Below are 18758 nucleotides of genomic sequence, written 5' to 3'. Positions count from 1 at the left end.
CCTTACAGACAGGGACTCCACTGCCAGCGTGCCTGTTCTGCAGACATTGCTTCTGAAGTTAGGCGGGCAGGTATTTCACAAGGCCAGGCTCCTGGGTACCCCCCCCTAGCCTAGATTGTTAGGTAGGATCACGTAAAGGGCGTTGTAGATCTCTCCATCGTGCTAGAGCGCCGGCATAACCCATGCCGAGTTACGTCAATTTCCTTTCCGCCAGGTCCTTGTTAAACTCTCCATTTGCCCAAGGGACCCCAAGAGGAAATGACGTCGCCCTGAGGTCAGATAGAACAAGCTGCAGCCTAAGGGCCTGCCTGCCACACTGGCCGAATGGTGCTGGGCAAGTTTCTTAATTTCTGTGAATCATAGTCCCTTCAACTGCGAAATGATGACACTATTACTCCCCTGGCAAGATTGTGAGGATCAAATGAAAAATCTCTTTCATAAAGCACGTAGCATGGTGGCTGGTATTTGGCAGTTGGACATGTCTGTTCCCTTCCCTTTTGTGTATTGATGTGGTATAATTTGGAAAAACAGGGGTTTTCTCTCCTCTAGTATTCAATTTAAGTAAAAGATATTCAGTAAGAGCTGACTATGCATGAGGCGCAGGACAAGGCATTGAAGAAACTAAGAAGAATTCTGTACTCTGGACCTATTATAATAAATATGGAAGCTGTGTGATGAGGGCTATGGAAAAAAAATGAATATGGCGCTATGAGATGAGAATATAGTTAGTAGCTATTAAGTAGGTGTATCATCCAAGTAGATTGACCACTTACTTAATGGCTCGCTTACCCAACTCCAAATGAAGTTAAAATGTGCTATGAACTTCCCCATAGGCTCTGCTTTTTGTTTAACCCCAACCCCAGGTGCCAGAGTCAAGACTGAAACAGCCGCAATTACTAGTCCCCTTTGTCCAGAAAAGCGGGAGAGAGTTGAAGCTTTGGCCAAAGGGAGGCTATGTGAGGTTCTAGACTGTGTCTCAAACACAGTCTTGGAAATGGGCAAGTCCTGGGTTAACCGGGCCAGGTTAGATGCCAAGCACGATAAATCAGTGCTCGATTTGTCTAGCGGCATCCACGTGGCTAAAAAGCCCACAGAAGGTGGAACCCTGCTCAGCTTGGTTCTCAGACTGGTAGGAGAACCTATGGGGAATGTTCTCTGCTCAGAGTACCCTTGTTAGGCTCATATTTTGCTCAATTGCTCTTTTGTTTTTTTCCCCCCAGAATCTGCCATCGTGGTTAAAATCCAAGGTTATTTTGACGCGTGGCAGGCTCTTCTGCTCAAACCAGACATCTTCTTTAAGATTTCGTGGCTGTACAGGAAGTATGCAAAGTCTGTGTAAGTAAGACACGTTTGGAAGATTTATGAGTACAGTTGGATTGTGGTTTTTTTCCTTGTGTCTTGGCTGTTGTTTTTGGCCCCTTCCTTAAGTTTTCTGCTCTCCAGAACCCACGGGGAGCTGTTAATTACGTTTCTGATGAAATACACCTCAGGCATCTGGCCAGACCAAAGAGCAAAGGAAGCCGTTGGCCTCACAGCTTCTCAGCAAGGAGGCTTAGTGTGTGGTCTGAAAACTTTCTCTCTGGAATAGAACACAGCAGTCTATTTTGAGTTGAAGGGTTGGCCGATCCTATCATTAATATCTGTCAAAACTCCCTTTGCATAGCTAGAAAAATGGATACAGAATCAATGCGTAGTTGTGTTATTTCTGAATGAATTTAACATAATTCGACTTGTAATAATTGGCAGTAGTCTCAAAAGAATTTCTTAATAATGGATATAATGAACTTCAATAAAATGTGTGATTTTTTTTTTTTAGTTGTATATCTTGTGTTTTGGAGGCCCTGAAACTGTCATTAAATGGCTTTGTTTTGGTCTTAGTCCAGCAGAAAACTAGATAAAGCCTGGTTTTTAGATTGCAAGTAGCCAGTAGAAAGCCCATGAGACCTAAAGGCAGACAATACTAGTTTGTATCCTGTCTCTACTACTCAGTAACCAAATGGCCTTTGGAAGTTATTTAAAATAAAATATAACCTACCTTCTAGAATAGGGTATAGGTTAATGAGATTATGTATATAGAGCAATTAGTATAGAGTATGGAACATAGTGGGCACTAAATATGTTAGTTTTCTCCTTCCCTCTGTTCATAGCTTCCTCAGATGCCCTCCCACCACCCTCCCCACTTAGGTTCTCCATCTCTGAAAGTTCCCAAACTTATTGAAGACCCAACTTTATTCTATTTGTGGATTTTGAAATTCAGTAATATTAGTTTCTAGGGAGGAAGCCAATTTGATGTTGCCTTGTATGTTCACCAGCAGTTGATGAGTATTAGGTGAATGTTTTAGACTCTTTATACATTCCATTATTTCCAACAGAGTTTACTGTGACTTGAATCAATTAGATAAAGGATTCATCTCTTCACTGTGATCAGATTTGATGGCAGTGATAGTGGTCTGAAGAGTCTCATTGTATAGTTCTTGGTCATTATTTAGCCTTTTTCTTGGCCATTTGGCCTATAGAAATGTACTGCTTTAGACTGTATAATGGTTTCTCTGAGGTTTCTATAGAAATTAGCTAAGCAACATTCCCTTTATGTATAACATTTGCCAATGGTTACTGTTCTAGTTTATATCTCTTATGTCTTAGAGTAATAAAGACCCGGAGAAATCTTTTAATCTCTTCCCCCATGCCCTTGCAATAATGCTAATACATTATAAAAATACATTTGTGGGAAGGAGAGTGAGACATCTACTTCCACCTCCATTCAATTTTATATGTATGCCTCCTTTAATTTTCAAATATTATAGCATTATTGTCCTCTAATTTTTATTGTGGCACAATAAAAATTTTCAGTCACATAATACCTTACATAGGTGTTTGTAGGCTGGGCTGGTATCCTAGCCACTACTGTTTTGGTGCAAAATGTGTCCAGAGTTCCAAACAACAGGCTGACAAATGCATTCTTATAACATGTTTGTAAGCCAGAGACTTCCTATTCCCTGAAAATTGTCATTGAACTCAATTCTCCCAGTTTTGAAGGGCATATACATTCAGATGCATACATTTATGTAGGGCCAATTTTTACTAATAACTCTAATAGGAGAGATCCCAATGGATATTCAAGTCGACTGATGCAAAACTGGATTCTGGCCCAGGGAGGAAGTAAGTGCTCAGTAGTGGCTATAGTTCCTTCAAGGAACTCTCTATGAATTTGGAGTCTAGGGGCATTCCAACACCTGGACCATTTTGTGGTTATTGATCAGATAGGAACACTATGAGCATTCTCAGCCTACTAGGACGTGGGCACTACAGCCCAGATACTCAGTTAAGTGAATATCTGTATGTAGGAGATGCTCAATAAATATTCAGTGAATGAATGGCCTTTCATTCAGTGAATGAAAGGTATGTCAGTGGCCCTGTCAAAAAGAATTTGACAAAAAGATTTACTATACATTTAATATAATACAGAACATTGTTCCCTGGGGTCAGGAAACAAGCAATACATTTACAATGAACACAAACGCTTAAGGACAGAGGCAGGACTAACAGGATTTAGATGCAATGTGACCTTACTATTCTTCTAGTCTGATCCCTTCATTTTAAAAGAGATGTAGGGCTCAGAGATTTAACTTAGGGTATGTAGAAAGGGAACAACCTGGACTAGAACCTGACCCTCTGTCCAAGGTGCTCTTCCCTCAACCACACCATCAAAATACATATACGCATTTATGCAGCTAGTCATCCATTCAGCAAATATTTCCTTAGCGTTTACTGCATGGCAGAAACCACAAGGTGTGAGAATAAATACCAGGAATGATAGGCGGTCACTTGAGTTTACTATCTGGAACAGGAGTCTCAAACTCAATAGTCTTCAGAGGTAGGCAAATAGAAGTGGGCTGTGTGGGTATAAGATAAGAGGAAATGGAGGAGCTGGGGCAAATTGAAGAGTGCATCCCCTAAAAGCCATTCGCAGGTTTTCTTGGTTTTGTTTTTTAATTTAAAAAAATTAAGTTAAAAAATTAAATTAATTTTTTAAAAATTCAAATTAAATTTTTTGTGCCTGCCATATCAGAAATTGGAAAATATGGTTAGATTTAGCCTTTAATAGCAGTTTTTGACCCTTAACTAGAAAGTCACAGCTTTGATTTAGGCCAGTATCTAAAAATCTAAGTAATTCTAGTACTTCAACATGAAGTATAAGGTATATGTATTATAATTCAAGGTTATTTGTAAAGAAATAAAATGGAAATTTACTTATTCATGAGCACCAATGGCTTCCATTAAAGCAGATCACTTTATTTAAACAAATGGCAAATGAATCTATTTTGTTAGATGTCTAAACTGAGTACAAATAGACTATATTTTGACTTTCTTTTTTCCAGCAAGGATTTGAAAGATGCCATAGAAATTCTGATAGAAGAAAAAAGACGCAGGATTTCCACAGCAGAGAAACTGGAAGAAAGTATGGACTTTGCCACTGATTTGATTTTTGCCGAGGTACTGACCTGGACCACCCATAATTCCCCTGCAACATACGTTGTGACTATTTCTGTGTGGGTGTGTAAAGATCCACTTTTGTAATTGTTGCACATTTCTGCTTCTAACTATTTTCTCTAGCAGTTCTATGATACCCAACTCAAATAGTCCATACATTAGATATTCTAGTAAGACTGACCTTTAAAGGCCGGGCGCGGTGGCTCACGCCTGTAATCCTAGCACTCTGGGAGGCTGAGGCGGGCGGATTGCTCGAGGTCAGGAGTTCAAAACCAGCCTGAGCAAGAGTGAGACCCCGTCTCTACTATAAATAGAAAGAAATTAATTGGCCAACTAATATATATAGAAAAAACTAGCCGGGCATGGTGGTGCATGCCTGTAGTCCCAGCTACTCGGGAGGCTGAGGCAGCAGGATTGCTTGAGCCCAGGAGTTTGAGGTTGCTGTGAGCTAGGCTGACGCCACGGCACTCACTCTAGCCTGGGCAACAAAGTGAGACTCTGTCTCAAAAAACAAAACAAAACAAAACAAAAAAGACTGACCTTTAAGATGGAAACTGTTCTGTGTCACAACACAAAACACGAAAACAGGAGAGGAGGACCAAAGACACTGAACACATAGAGGGTTGGCTTGTTTATCCCTCAGCTGAGGATTGTCATGGAAGATGTTTGTGGTCAATTGCAGAGACGTGTCATTTCTAAGATTTCATTTCCTTGAGGTTGTTGATACTTAAGGGTCATCTCCCCTTATTTTTTGAAACAATGGTTCACTTTTCCAATGTTCCCCACCTTTCAATTGTTCAGAGACGCGGCGACCTGACAAGAGAGAACGTGAACCAGTGCATCCTGGAGATGCTGATCGCGGCCCCTGACACCATGTCTGTCTCTGTGCTCTTCATGCTGTTCCTCGTCGCAAAGCACCCTAAGGTGGAAGAGGCAATACTGAAGGAAATCCAGACTGTCGTTGGTAAGAATTTATCAAATAAATCAAAGAGCTTAAACAACACTTCCTTCTGAGCGTCAGCTCATGTCAAACACAAAGTCTTTTATAATCCGCTCAGAACAGTAAAGCAAGCCATTTGGTCACACTTTGATGACGCCAAATAGGTCGAAAAGGTAGTTCTTTCTGTGTGTGTGTGTGCTTTAAATTATAAATGTAATGAATGTAACAGCTATATAAAGCAGAAAGTGACACGGCCCAATCCCTTTCCCTCTCCTCCCCAGCCTCATTCCCATTCCCCGGTGGGAATTAATGGCTTGCTGTGTATTCTTCAAGATCTTTTTCCATGTGCACACACAAGCACACATCTGTGGCTGGATTTGTCTGTTTTACAAACACACAGGATCGTGTGCCATGTTCTGCCTACCTTATCAGTTGCAAAAGGCTTTTGTGGGTCCCCCCGCCCCAGGGGGACATGGCTATCTGTGACTGACAGCAGTGTTTCAGAGTCAAGCAGCCCATTCACAAAAGAGCTTCCAGTTGGTGGCAGAAGTGGAAGGAGAGGGCGACAGCCAAGGCAGGAGAGTGGCCTGTTTCCCTCTCCACTTCAATCCAGGGATGCTGGCCCCTTTCCCCCTCCCCATCTCCTCTGCAGGGAGCCAGGCTGCCACCTCTGTAGGAAACCAGAATCGCTGTCTGGGAGAAAAGAGAATTTCTTACACGAAACTTCCTTTACCTGAGTTGTGTTTTCAGGAACACAGTTCTTAAAGCTGTGAAGAGATAGCACATGATGTGGACTTCCCTCTCGAGTTTTTGCAGTCCCTGTGAAACAAGTTATCTGGTTGTGAAAGGGCACCATCTTTTAAAAACTGTCTGAGAGCTGCTTGCAACAGTTTAAAACAAGAGGGGATTTCACAGAAGGCTTAAATATGTGAGCAAGGGATCTGCGGATGCATCACATAGGTGGGAATTGCCTGGCAAGGTAGGGAGCAAGGAGCCAGGACAACTACTCCAGAGCGTGGCCTCCAGTGCCTCCTCTCAGGTCATCGGGTCTGTGCCAGGTGCAGGAGTACAGCACTGAACAAGCCAGCGCCACCCCTGCACTTGTGGGGCTCATGGGCCGGTGGGAGAAAGAGAACTCGATAAGCTCAAAGGAGTGACGAGAGAGGGCACCATAGAAGGAGGGCATTCAGGGGACAAGGCGAAAATGGCTTCTGAGACCATATGCCTGTAATACCCATTTAATACAGTTTCCTTGAGAGGTGAAAAGAGTTTGTGCCTCTTGCTGTTGTTCCCCTGACATTTCAGTAGACCACAAAGATGCAAAAGCAGCAGGGCCATTTGCACGTGTCTGTGCTCCCTCCCGGCTGCCGTACACAGACGTGGCAGTCACTTCCTAGTGGGTGCCTTTGGTCACCTTCTCCATCATCTTCCCTTCCACCTTCCCACCCCAGATACGCATACCCCGTTAGACCCTTGGGTGTGCAAAAGCATCTGTAGGGGGAAGGACTGTGAGAGCACTGTGACCAAACTAGAGCTTCCCTGGATGGCTGAGCTGTACAGGAGGCAGGGCTGCCTCAGGACCCTGGGCTATGTTTGATTCTGCAAAAGGGGGCAGCCCATTTGAGGATGCTCTGGAGCTTCGCCCTGTGTGGGAGTAACCCAAGCCTCTTTGACCAGCGTCAGGCCAATCTGAGATGGGGGTGGTGGTTCATCAATCCCCAACTCACTGGGGGCAGGTCTGAGGCACCAGTTTTATCATTGGTGGGGAGAGGGGAGTCCTTGTCACTCTACTGCAATAGGTTGTTCTTGATGAGATACGGAGGGACTAATGGTGACACTTAGGGGCAGATGACTGCACAGGCAACCAGAGGAGAAAATTTCATTGAAATGGATGAAATCCACCACCTCATTTTGACTATGCAGCAACAGACTCCTCCAACAGACTCGGGGATGGCTATGGTGCTAGTTTGCTCACACAAGAGAGGGAATGAATTTAGAGTAGGGGACAAAACCACAAAGACTCCAGGGGCCAGGCCGGTAAGACTCATGTCTGACGCAGACTAGCTGTGGTCCACGTGGAAATGCGGGGTGTGCACCCCGCTCCGCGGAGAACCAGCCACTCAACTTCAGCCCACGTTGCCATGGGGAAATGTGGGTCCCGTATTACCAAGTTTTCTGATTTTTCTGGAAATCCAGGCTTTTCTATAAAATCCCTCAGGTTTGAAGATCACTGGCTTCATACATGATTTTTTTTTTTTTTTTTGAGACAGAGTCTCACTTTGCTGCCCAGGCTAGAGTGAGTGTCGTTGCTGTCAGCCTAGCTCACAGCAACCTCAGACTCCTGGGCTCAAGCAAGCCTCCTGCCTCAGCCTCCCAAGTAGCTGGGACTACAGGCATGCGCCACCATGCCCGGCTAATTTTTTCTATATATATTAGTTGGCCAATTAATTTCTTTCTATTTATAGTAGAGACAGGGCCTCACTCTTGCTCAGGCTGGTTTCGAACTCCTGACCTCGAGCAATCCGCCCGCCTCAGCCTCCCAGAGTGGTAGGATCACAGGCGTGAGCCACCGCGCCCGGCCCATACATGATTTTTTTTATAAAACACTCTGTGGACCAAGCATAACATAGTTGGCCCTGGTTGCTGGGGTGTGTTAGAATTACAGACATAATTTTTTCTCAACCAAGAGCAAACTGTTCTGTGGGAAAAAATAGGACCTTCAGTGCTCACCCCATATTAAAACTAACTTACCTTCTTTGTCCTTTCTGATGTGCTCCCACAGGTGAAAGAGACGTAAGGATCGATGACATGCAAAAGTTAAAAGTGGTGGAAAACTTCATCTACGAGAGCATGCGGTACCAGCCTGTCGTGGACCTGGTCATGCGCAAAGCCTTGCAAGATGACGTCATCGATGGCTACCCCGTGAAGAAGGGCACTAACATTATCCTGAATATTGGAAGAATGCACAGACTGGAGTTTTTCCCCAAGCCCAATGAATTTACTCTGGAAAACTTTGAGAAGAATGTAAGAGCCCTTCCTTAAAACCAACTGTGCCACTCTTGAAAATGTCAACTGTTGAGCCTGCTCTGGTTCTGTGTGTCAGCACCATGCACATGTCATTCTTTTTACTTGTCCCCCTCTGCCACCTCAACCACGAGCACAGGTGTCCCCTAACTTGGGACAGGGCTACCATATTCATCCTCAAGCCAAGGGCTGCTGGGTCTCCAGCTCTGAGAAATATCTACATGGTGGCCACATGCTTTCAGGTCAAAACATGAAAAATCCAGGCACTTCATTTGGCTAAAATGAGGCAGATTTTGTTTAACCTAACCAACCTACTTTTCCATTTAAACTTATCACTTTGGCATCATGACATCAGATTTAACTATAGCACCATGTGAGCAAAGCCCACTTCTGCTTCAGATGGGCAGCAAAGGAGACCAAAAGATTTGGTTTTTGCGACGTGCGTTTGGTTCATCAAATGGCCCCATGAGCAGCAGGTCCCATTCTAAATAGGACTCAATAATTAGAAGAAAGTCAGCCGCTGCTTTTATCACTCATGTGTACTGGGTATTCTGCCTCCATTATGTCTAATTTTAGGCAAAAATGTTTTTAAGCTTGAATTATCCAGGGAGTTCCTTCAATGCCCTCTTTTCCATTTGCATATGATGTAGAAACATGATGTTAATTAATCCGGTACTCTAATTCATTATGTTTCTACACCAGCAGTCCAGTTAATGCTAGGTAAATCAGCCAATTGGTCAACAAAGTTTATTGAACATCCGCTATGTGCCAGGTACTATGTAAGTCCAGATATAGAAAAAACCAGACAGATGTGGTCCTCATTAATTTTCTGCATAACTAAAAATAGATAGTTGGTACTGATGGGCCAGGAATCTGCATTTTTGCTTGCATCTGTCCCGTTTCATCAGGTTATATGGCACCAGGCACAATCTTTGCCTTGGTGACTTGCAAAATAGTAGTGAAGACATGTCTCTTTCACAGAGCTAGTTGAGCATACTAACATCGGCCGTAGTGAGATGATTTGCACTGCTTTACCCCAGCACACTTCCATGAAAAGCCAAACTGGGGACTGTCTAAGGTTGAGTCTGTATCACGAGAGTCGAATCAAGCAGGATGGAGAAAGGGCTTACCTGAATTCTGGTCATTCATCTCAGTAGAGGGGCAGTGAGGCTGGGACCCCCCAAAGAGAGCATTCTGACTCCCAGTGTTTTCGGAATGAATCAAAAACTGCATGACTCTAGCCTTTAATACTCTGGCTAACTGTCTGTTCGTTTTCATAGGTTCCTTACAGGTATTTTCAGCCATTTGGTTTTGGGCCTCGTGCCTGTGCGGGAAAGTACGTCGCCATGGTGATGTTGAAAGCCATCCTTGTTACACTTCTGAGACGATTCCACGTGCAGACGTTGCAAGGAAAGTGCGTTGAGAACATGCAGAAAATAAATGACTTGTCCTTACATCCAGATGAGGCCGACAACCTTCTGGAAATGATTTTTGTCCCAAGAAACTCAGACAAATGCCTTGAGCACTAAAGAAGGCTGGCCAGCACCTACTCTGGAGCATTTCTCATCAGTAGTTTACATGGAAATCATCCATCCTTACCAGGTAGAGTCATCCTCAGAGTGAACATTCTGTGGCGCATGGTGTTCTATAGGCGTACCTCCTATGGGTTGTCCGCAAGATGGGAGCTGTCAGTCATCTGCCCTTGCTAAACACAGAAAGCCTGGCTGCCAGAGAAAAGGCAGGGGCCAAGAGTCTCCAAGGGAAATGGTCAGTGAAGAAACTGCAGCTCTAAAGACCCCATTCCGCAAAATGTGCTTCAGAAAGGACAGGCCATCAGCAAAAATGTACGTCTTTCCCACTGGATCTCCAAGGCCCTGCCCCAAGGGCATTTTCGTGACCCAGGGAGAAGCTCTCAAGTTTACTAGAAGAGCCAAGCCAATGTCTGGGTATCGGGGCCAAACATACCTGCTAGTGTAGATGAAAGTACTTTCCTTTGGTTTCTTTGGGGGTGGGATAGCAACTTTCACAGTCTTTGGAGAAATGCTTGCAAATTCAGCACTTGACTTGTCCTGTGGATTATGCCCAATTAACTCCTGTTTATCCACATGTGATCTGTCTGTGCCATAAGTTATATCTGAGGATGTCCTTTCCCAGTCTCTCAATTCAGGCCTCATTCATTTGCCTCTGCTATAATAGGCATAGATTCAGGCAATACAAGCTAACTTAGTAATAGCTTGAGTAAAATATAATGAGGACCTTCTATTTGCTGTAGGAAAAAAAAAAAAGAAATCACATGATGCATTTCAAATTAAAATAAAAATCCTTTTTGCATGTTTGCATTGTTGCTTAGCTTAATTAGGGTGGCTAACCAAGGGACAACTTTTAATATGGCATCTATTAGCTATTACTATAGCTTCAGTGATTGGGGGAGGAAATGTTCTCTAAACCTATATCGAATTCTACAACCCAATGGGTTCAAACTTCTAAGAAATGCTCATGCCATCTTCTCCTCCTCCTCCCTCGACATTTTCTCCTTCTCTTTCTTTCCATGATCCCAAAAGCCAAGGGCAACAGATCAGTAAAGAAAGTCGTCAGAGGACAACCCCTCCAATCATTTTTTTTTTATCCTACCTCAGATTTAACAGTTACCTGAAAGGTTTAGCAGTTATTTAGTGTATTGAATCATTGCATGTAGCATGGGTAAAATGTACACCTTGGAATTAGCTCTTTAGCAGTAGTCCCAAACCTTTTTTGGTGGGGTTAGGGGAGAGGTGGATGAAGCTTCGCTCACTCACCTGCCGCTCACCTCCCGTTGTGTGGCCCTGGTTCCTAAGTTTCATGGCAGGTGGGGGGTTGGGGTTGGGGCAGGGGGCGGGGTGGGGGCAGTGGAGCTCTGCAGCATGGTCTCTAACAGGCCGGGCCCCTAACAGGGGTTGGGGACCGCAGCAGGAATCAAATCGATGGGTTAGTTTTCCAAACACCGCTTTATTTGTGTTATATAGCTGATATGACTATATCTATTGAGTGTCATTGAAAACCTAAAAAATTAAACGTATTTACAAATATGTAAGTGTTTGCCATTGAGTCAATAGCCATCCCATCCTAGTTGAATATTCTTTTCATCCTACTGTCTAGCAATGAGGCAATAGCTGAGTATAAAATGAGAGTGTAATCTGCCCGAGAGCAGGAGCTGTTTTCTTTCTTTTGTAATCCATCCCCGTTCCCCCCCCCCTGGACTCCCCGTATTTACTGCCATGGTTAAGTTCATAATAGACGCTTGTTCATGGATACTCTCAACTGATCCGGAAAGCAAGTAAAAAGGCAGGAATTCTAAGAATTCAAGGATGGACATTAGTAAAGGACACATTTGAACTTGGAATTATTTGGATCTATGTGATCTAAAACTACAAGGACTATGCCTGTGGACCTGAATATGTCTGTAGTCAGGTCTAAACAATCATCCAACTAATTCAGACCCCTGAAAGCAAGGCCAGGATTTGAGATTTAATTTCTGATTAGTAACACGCTGTTTACATTGCCTCTGGCTGGAGCTGCATGGTAGAGGAAAACAGACTTTGGATCAGGGTCTTTCTCCCACCCACCCATGTACTCTTGGGACATTTATGTGTATTTTACCTGTATATATGTAGCCAAGGCCTACGACTCTACAGTGCAAGTGAAATGACAGGTTGAGATAGTTGTGTATAGACAGTGCGGGTACAGAACCAAGCTGGGGGAGACCTGGGAGTCAGGAGCGGAGATGAGGGACATCAAGCAGACAGGCAGAGGGGAAGTGCTTTTTTAAATGACCCAAGCGAGCTCTCCCAGAGTCAAGTTATCTGGGTAGTTGTTTAACTTCTCACCCTCTTTGACCTGTATAGACAAAAATCCATATGTTTATACAGGCTTGGCCTAAGGAATTTGGAATGCCATTGACTTTTCAGTAGGCTGACAAACATATATTTGAAAATCCTATTATCTTTTCAGAATTTTGCCTCATTGTTAAGTACTTAATTGTCACTCTTGAATGTGCTGTGGATTCTATTTTCATCCGTTCTCAAAGGACTGGAATCTGTAAACTATCGGTGAAAAGCATGCATACAAAGGCTCTATCACTGTCAAATTGTGAGGACAATTGTACCCGTCTATCCTCAGTGTACCAGATACCCCCCAGGCCTTCACTGAGATCCCACTGCCCCTCCCCCCACCAAATGGAGAATAATCACATTCAGAAAGCCCTCTCATTATTGAGAAATGCCAGTTGGAAGTTGCCACTTTTTATTTCTAAGCAGCATCTGTCACCATTCGCGGTGCTAATATTCTGCAGCACTGGCCCAGTGAAAGAATGCTAGCTGGACCCCTCTCCATTGCCTGGGTCCCCTCTGGGACTGAATCTGTCACCTATTCTCGCAGAAAGATGTGCTAAATTAAATTTTGTCAAAGTAATGAGTTGAATGAAATTTGTGAGACTTTCAGTTACTCTGAGCTCAAAGAACAAAGTCAAGGGCTTAACCTTCCAGAGTTCAACCCAGAGGGGGCTTACCTGAGTGACCTCTCATTCCCTCTCTGCAGCTGTTAGCAAGTATTGGCCTATGTCTAGAGAGTCAGTGGCCGTACCCCTGGTTCTACCAGGTCAGCAAGGCAAACGGGATGTACTTAGGGCAACCTGTTCATCAAATCTAGCCCGTTAAGTATACTCTACCCCTCCCTCTTCCATCAAGAAAGCATTTCAAAGTGCAAAACAAATGAGAAACACAAGAATACAAGTATAAGAATTATCATAAGAATAATCTTGCATCCACTGTGTTAGGGACCGGCTTCCTGCACCCCGCCAGGCAGACGAACAAAGACACCAAGGATGCAATCACTCAAGAGGAGCTTTATTTTCTGGCTAGCCAGGGTCCAGGCCCTAGAGTGCCAGCGCAGTGGCCGCTCTTACAGGCAAGGACCCTGACCAAAGCTGGGGCTCCCCTTTTATCCCCCCTCCCTCTTGAACACCCAGGCTGATTGTGCGTGTAAGTCTTTAAAATGATTGGTGGACTGGTAGCCCGCCGGCGGCTTTCTCCCTTATCTGGCCCCATACCTATGCGTCCAGCTGCAAGCAAGCGATTCTCAGAAGCAGAAATATGCGTTTAGCCGATAGCTCTACCTTTGGGCCCCAAGCTAGCAGTTTCCAGGAGCCGATTACTCCTCCCCTGGGCCCATTTTCTGTTATCCGGGCTCGCACAAGTGAGCCAGCAGCTTTGGGGTGCAATCAGGCCCTTACAACTGTAATTTTTAAGCAAAAGCAAAAGGCTTGTTTCACAAACCTCAGTATTTTAATTTATTAGTAAAATGTTTCTTGCAATGAAAGTCTGAAGTTACAAGACACTGAAGTTGAAAGCCTGTGGTCCAGGTGATTTTTAAAGTTCTTTTCAGCTCTATGACTCCGGATGTGGGACTACATTAAAAAATAGGGAGTGGTTTTTAAAAAAATAGTAATTTACTATAAGCACACAGTGTGCAAAGCAAACCTCAAGATGACCCTAAAATTGCCCTTATTTTGGCCCTTATTTGCCCTTAAATTGGCAAATGCCAAGAAGCCCATCATGATTCACAGCTATTGTGGAATTTCTTCATCTGGCAAGGATTCTGGACATGAATGAAATATCCAGTGCCTCCTGTTGTTACTTCCAAATAGCCAGGAGTTCGGGTGTGGAGGAGACACAGCAAGACACACAGCACAAAGGCTTCCTCTTCTAGCCTAGGCAAGCCCCGATGAATGAAGCGCTGAGAGCACATCACCCACCTGCCTCTTTCCCATTCAGTTAGTGTGAAAGTGTGTTCTTTCAGGCCAGGAAAATAATAGTAATTGTAGTTACTTTCTTACTATATTAAGCCCTTTTATACAGTCATTTCATTTACTCCTCTCAACAATACTAGGAGGTAGGTATTATTCCCCCCCAATCATCCTTTGTTACCTGCTTAGGATTTCCCTCCCCTGCCCACACATCCCCCAACACACATGGCTAGTATCTCTGGCTCCGTTGTCAAAACCTGCTTTCTAGCAGGTTAAAATTTTTTAATCTGCTAAACTCATCTATCTAAGTTACAGAGCATTGCTAAGGCTCGGGATGTTATCCTCCCTTGCCTCAGAGGTTTTTGTCGTTTTGTTTGTTTGTTTGTTTTTGAGACACAGTCACAATCTCTTGCCTGGGCTAGAGTGCCCTGGCGTCCGCCTAGCTCACAGCAACCTCAAACTCCTGGGCTCAAGCAATCCTTCCGCCTCAGCGTCCCAAGTAGCTGGGACTACAGGCATGCGCCACCATGCCTGGCTAATTGTTATCTATTTTTAGTATAGACGAGGTCTCACTCTTGCTCAGGCTGGTCTCGAACTCCTGGGGTCAAATGATCCACCCGCCTTGGCATCCCAGAGCACTAGGATTACAGGTGTGAGCCACCACACCCGGCCGGTTTCTGTTTTTCTAGTGAATTGCACAAAAAAATTACAGGCATCAATAAGCTGGGCTTGTGGGAGGAGAGATGGAGGGAAAGGAGGTGGTACCTTCCAGATACCCCTAAAATGATAACACCTACTTTACCCACACATGAAGCTGGTCCCACCTAGACTGTGGTGTTTAGATTGCAAGAGTCCCCAAGTCAGGATGCGTATAGCAGCCAGGCAGGTAACATAAATTGGATGGCCAGGCCGGCTGGAAGTAGAGCCTGCGGGAGAAAAGGAGAATGCATCACCTAAAAGCATTCAAGTTCAATGTCCTTAAAACACAGTGTCAGCCAAACCAAATTCACCCTTGAGCTGGATTGGGCCCATAGTTCAAGGGCTCTAACATCAATCCCCTTTCACCCACCCAGTGAGGTAGGCAGAGAAGTCCCCATTTCACTGATGTGAAAACTGAAGCCCAGGGAGGCTGAGGGATTTGTCCAAAGCCACCCAGTAAGTGCCAGATCCAGGACTCCCCCAGGGATCTCAGCTCCAAGGCCAGGAGCCGTTTGACTCTCCCCGGTCCTGATTCCCTTCTTTCACACCTGTGCATATTCTGATAGTTACTTGGGTGCCCTTAACACCAGTCTGAACCTCAGTAGCTCCATCTTCAAACACGGATTACACCAGAGGAGCTCTACAGTTATTCCCAATGCCTTCGTTATGTTAAGTTACTATTTTGCTTCATAAACATACCTGCATTTCCCCCCTTTGCATCTAAGCCCTACTAGCAAGTTGGGCGTCTAAGGTGATCTTGCTTTCAGGTCAAACATGCAATTTGGCACCTGAAAGGATGATGTGGGTATCCATCAATGCACTGGCAGGCTGCAAGCCCCCAAACATTAATATGTCTGTGTGTGGCCCTAACTAACTGCTGCAGGGGGATGAGGATGTTAGTGGAACACATTTCACCCCCAAATAATTACTTTATTCCCTATTTGCACTTGCAAACAAACCAGTGAATTTGTTGACGCAAATAGTCTTCTTTTTTTCCAAGTGGCCTTGGTTTCATACTCAAACCAAGTGAATTGCTAAGACTCAGTATTACCTCCCTTCCCTACCGAAATTAGTATTTTCTCTGGGCAACAACAACCGCTCTGGCACTCTTACCGTCTTCCCAAAACGCAACTGCTGCTTTCACTACTTGTGGAGCTCTAGAAATAACCAGAAACAGGCAAAGAGAGATGAACTCACTTTGGAGAAATCCCTGCCCAGGATGTTGCAGGAATAACTGACACATCTTTGCATGTGGACCTTGAGGCAAGTGCGGAGAGGAAAGGATGATTATAAACCATTAAGACCACAGACCAGGCTATCTCCCTTAAACCTCCAAACAATCATGCGACCTATAGACTATTCCCTGTTTTGCAAGTGATAAAACTGATTCCCAAACACTCACTTAGCTAGAATTTTGAACTCCTTGGCTTATCCCAAAGTCTATGATCTTTCCTGTATGCTATACTGAAAGTGGGATTTGATCCTTTGGAAAATCAAATATAGCATAATAATAAATATCTTTAAAGTTCTAACTGGTCAACCATGTAGGTGTTATAATTGGAGTGTAGGGTGCCAAGTATTGAAGACACTGGTGAATTCTGGCTCCTATCTTAGCTCAGCCCGGCCACTCCACCACGGGAACGAGTCCAAAAACAGGGACTTGAGACTCTGGCCTCACTCTAACCGCCAGCAGAGGGTGAGTCAGACCAATCACATTGATTTGCCCGGATTGAGCAGACAAAGCAAATTGATCCCATATGTTTTCTCTAATCACACGTGTTTTGCTCATCTCGGTGTCTGGCACAGAGCGTGTGCTCAGTACATTCCCGGTGGAGGAATGAGAGAATGAATCTTTGAGCCAGGAAAAGAAGCAAGTTCTATTAGACTCACAAGAAATAGGTGCCACATGCATGCATTCTCAGAGCTGTGGTTCTAACTCTCAGAGCTACGCGGCAGATCCATCTGCAGTGACTCCTCTTGGTAGCTCCCCCCAGCCCAGCTCGAGGCCTGTGCCCCAGGCTTGCTATCCTCTCCCTGTCGCCCGATGCCATCCCAGCAAATCTGGCGTGTGTTTGCTTTTGTCCTTCTCTTTCTTCTGCCTCTGCAGACCCACTGTCCACATTCCCCTAGCTCCTTCCCGAGTCTCCTGCTGTCTGCTTCTTCCTCTTACAGTCCCTAGTCACCACTCTGAGTTGCTCTGGCAGAGGTCATTAGTTCAGTGGCTTCACCAGCCGTCTTATTCTGAGCTAGTGACAGTGAAGGCAGACACCCTCCTGCTACCACGACAGGCTCTTGTCTGGAGGAGGAGCGGCCCCTCCCCGCCCCGTGTGAGTGTCCTGAAACTGCCATAACAAATGACCACAGGCTAGGTGGCTTCAAACAACAGGAATGTATACTGCCATAATTCTCAAGTCCAGATGTCCAAAATGAAGGCGTGGCAGGGTCACGCTCCCTCAAAGAGGGGAAGCCGGGGGTCCCAATCAGAGACTTGAACCCAGATCTTCTGCATCCAAGTCCAGTGCTCATCTTACTATCCCCTGAGATGGACATAACTGCTGCCTGACTCAGTGTTCTCTTCCCGAGGCTGCAAGCTCTTCCTCTTTAACCTTTGGCTGCACAACTAGCTCTCTTCCTCGCTTGAAATGACCGTCACTTTCAGACTTCACAGACGAAGGTCTCAAATGAGTCAGAGCCCCAAAGACCCCCTGAGCTGGAAGGACCTTTAAGACCATGTGGTCCAGCCTGTGCCCACCCCCTGCTCTGCTCAGTGAGACCCCAGGCCTGGAGAAGCGCAATGACTCACCCATGGCTAGCAGGGGAAGCGTAGAGGGACACTGGCTCCTTGTCCAGGGTTGTTTCTGCTACACAAGCCTGAGCAGTTGGGAACACAGAAGACTCATCTTGTCATCTTACTTCAGCAGGAGCCAGTAACAAATGATAATGGCAGGAAAATGTCTACAAATTGCGAATCACTAAACTGGTAACTTGGGGCTACCATTACTTACATCTATCCTAGAGTCCACTAGATTGAGTTTTGCTGCCCATTTGTACAAAGAAACTTGTGCTCAGCTTCTCTCGGTGCTGTGATTTGTCTCCTTGGCTGAATTATCTGTCTCCTCACCTGTAACTCAGTCTACCCCGCCAGAGACAGAACATCTCCAAGAGAGTTGGTGGATCCAAGTACCTACGAATAGGTAGGTACGAAAAGCTACAAATCTTCCTAGCTTTTTAGAAATCCAATGTTGCCTTGGCTCATAAACTCCCTTCCTCACAATGTGTCAGGGTATTTTCGGTTTTCCAGGTTGCTATTTGGGTTTTCACATGATGCACATCCTGCTTGGCCCCTTTCTGAGCCTGTTCTGTGTAAGACAGCTTGGGTTAGAAGTATTTAATAACAGCAGAGCATGAGTCAGTTCTTGCTTGAGGGTTTTTACTCAATCTTAGGAAGACGGACGCTCAGTGCTGGTATTTTCTCAAAGCTTTTGAGCTTATTTATGATATGAACACGGAGAATTTAAAAGTGACCATAAAGGAAGTGAAAGAAGCTTCCTTCTTTTAATCACAAGAAAACACAAGAAAGAAAAGAAGTTAACCAACCCACTCTTTTCAAAAGATCTTACAATTGTAGATCATGGAAATAAAAGTGACTTATGTTCATCAGGATGAAACAATAGCATCTTTTCTCATTAGACATTAACTAGGGTTTCCATATTCCATATTCTCCAATTGAATTCATCCCCCCAACTCTGCTGATAGACTTGGCTTTCTATGGAAAGATGCAGATGAGGAACTCTCTCAAAGCTGGTATCTGGTCTACAGAATTGA

General features: G+C 44.6%; 1 protein-coding gene across 1 annotated transcript in view; it reads left to right on the top strand.

The window, feature by feature from the left end:
* CYP19A1 (cytochrome P450 family 19 subfamily A member 1) overlaps positions 1–9984 on the top strand; it is a 32862-nt gene extending 22878 nt beyond the window's left edge. Inside the window, exons 5-9 of the mRNA XM_012763484.3 lie at positions 1221–1335; positions 4380–4494; positions 5293–5455; positions 8214–8455; positions 9736–9984. Of these exons, the coding sequence (XP_012618938.1) occupies positions 1221–1335; positions 4380–4494; positions 5293–5455; positions 8214–8455; positions 9736–9984 (884 nt within the window). The remainder of the gene's footprint in view (positions 1–1220; positions 1336–4379; positions 4495–5292; positions 5456–8213; positions 8456–9735) is intronic.
* Positions 9985–18758: the final 8774 nt, after the last annotated feature.

The sequence above is a fragment of the Microcebus murinus genome, chromosome 6, assembly GCF_040939455.1.
Source record: "Microcebus murinus isolate Inina chromosome 6, M.murinus_Inina_mat1.0, whole genome shotgun sequence".
NCBI classification, from domain to species: Eukaryota; Metazoa; Chordata; class Mammalia; order Primates; family Cheirogaleidae; genus Microcebus; species Microcebus murinus.
Note: the sequence above shows the minus strand (reverse complement) of the source record. Positions and strands in the feature narration are given on the sequence as shown.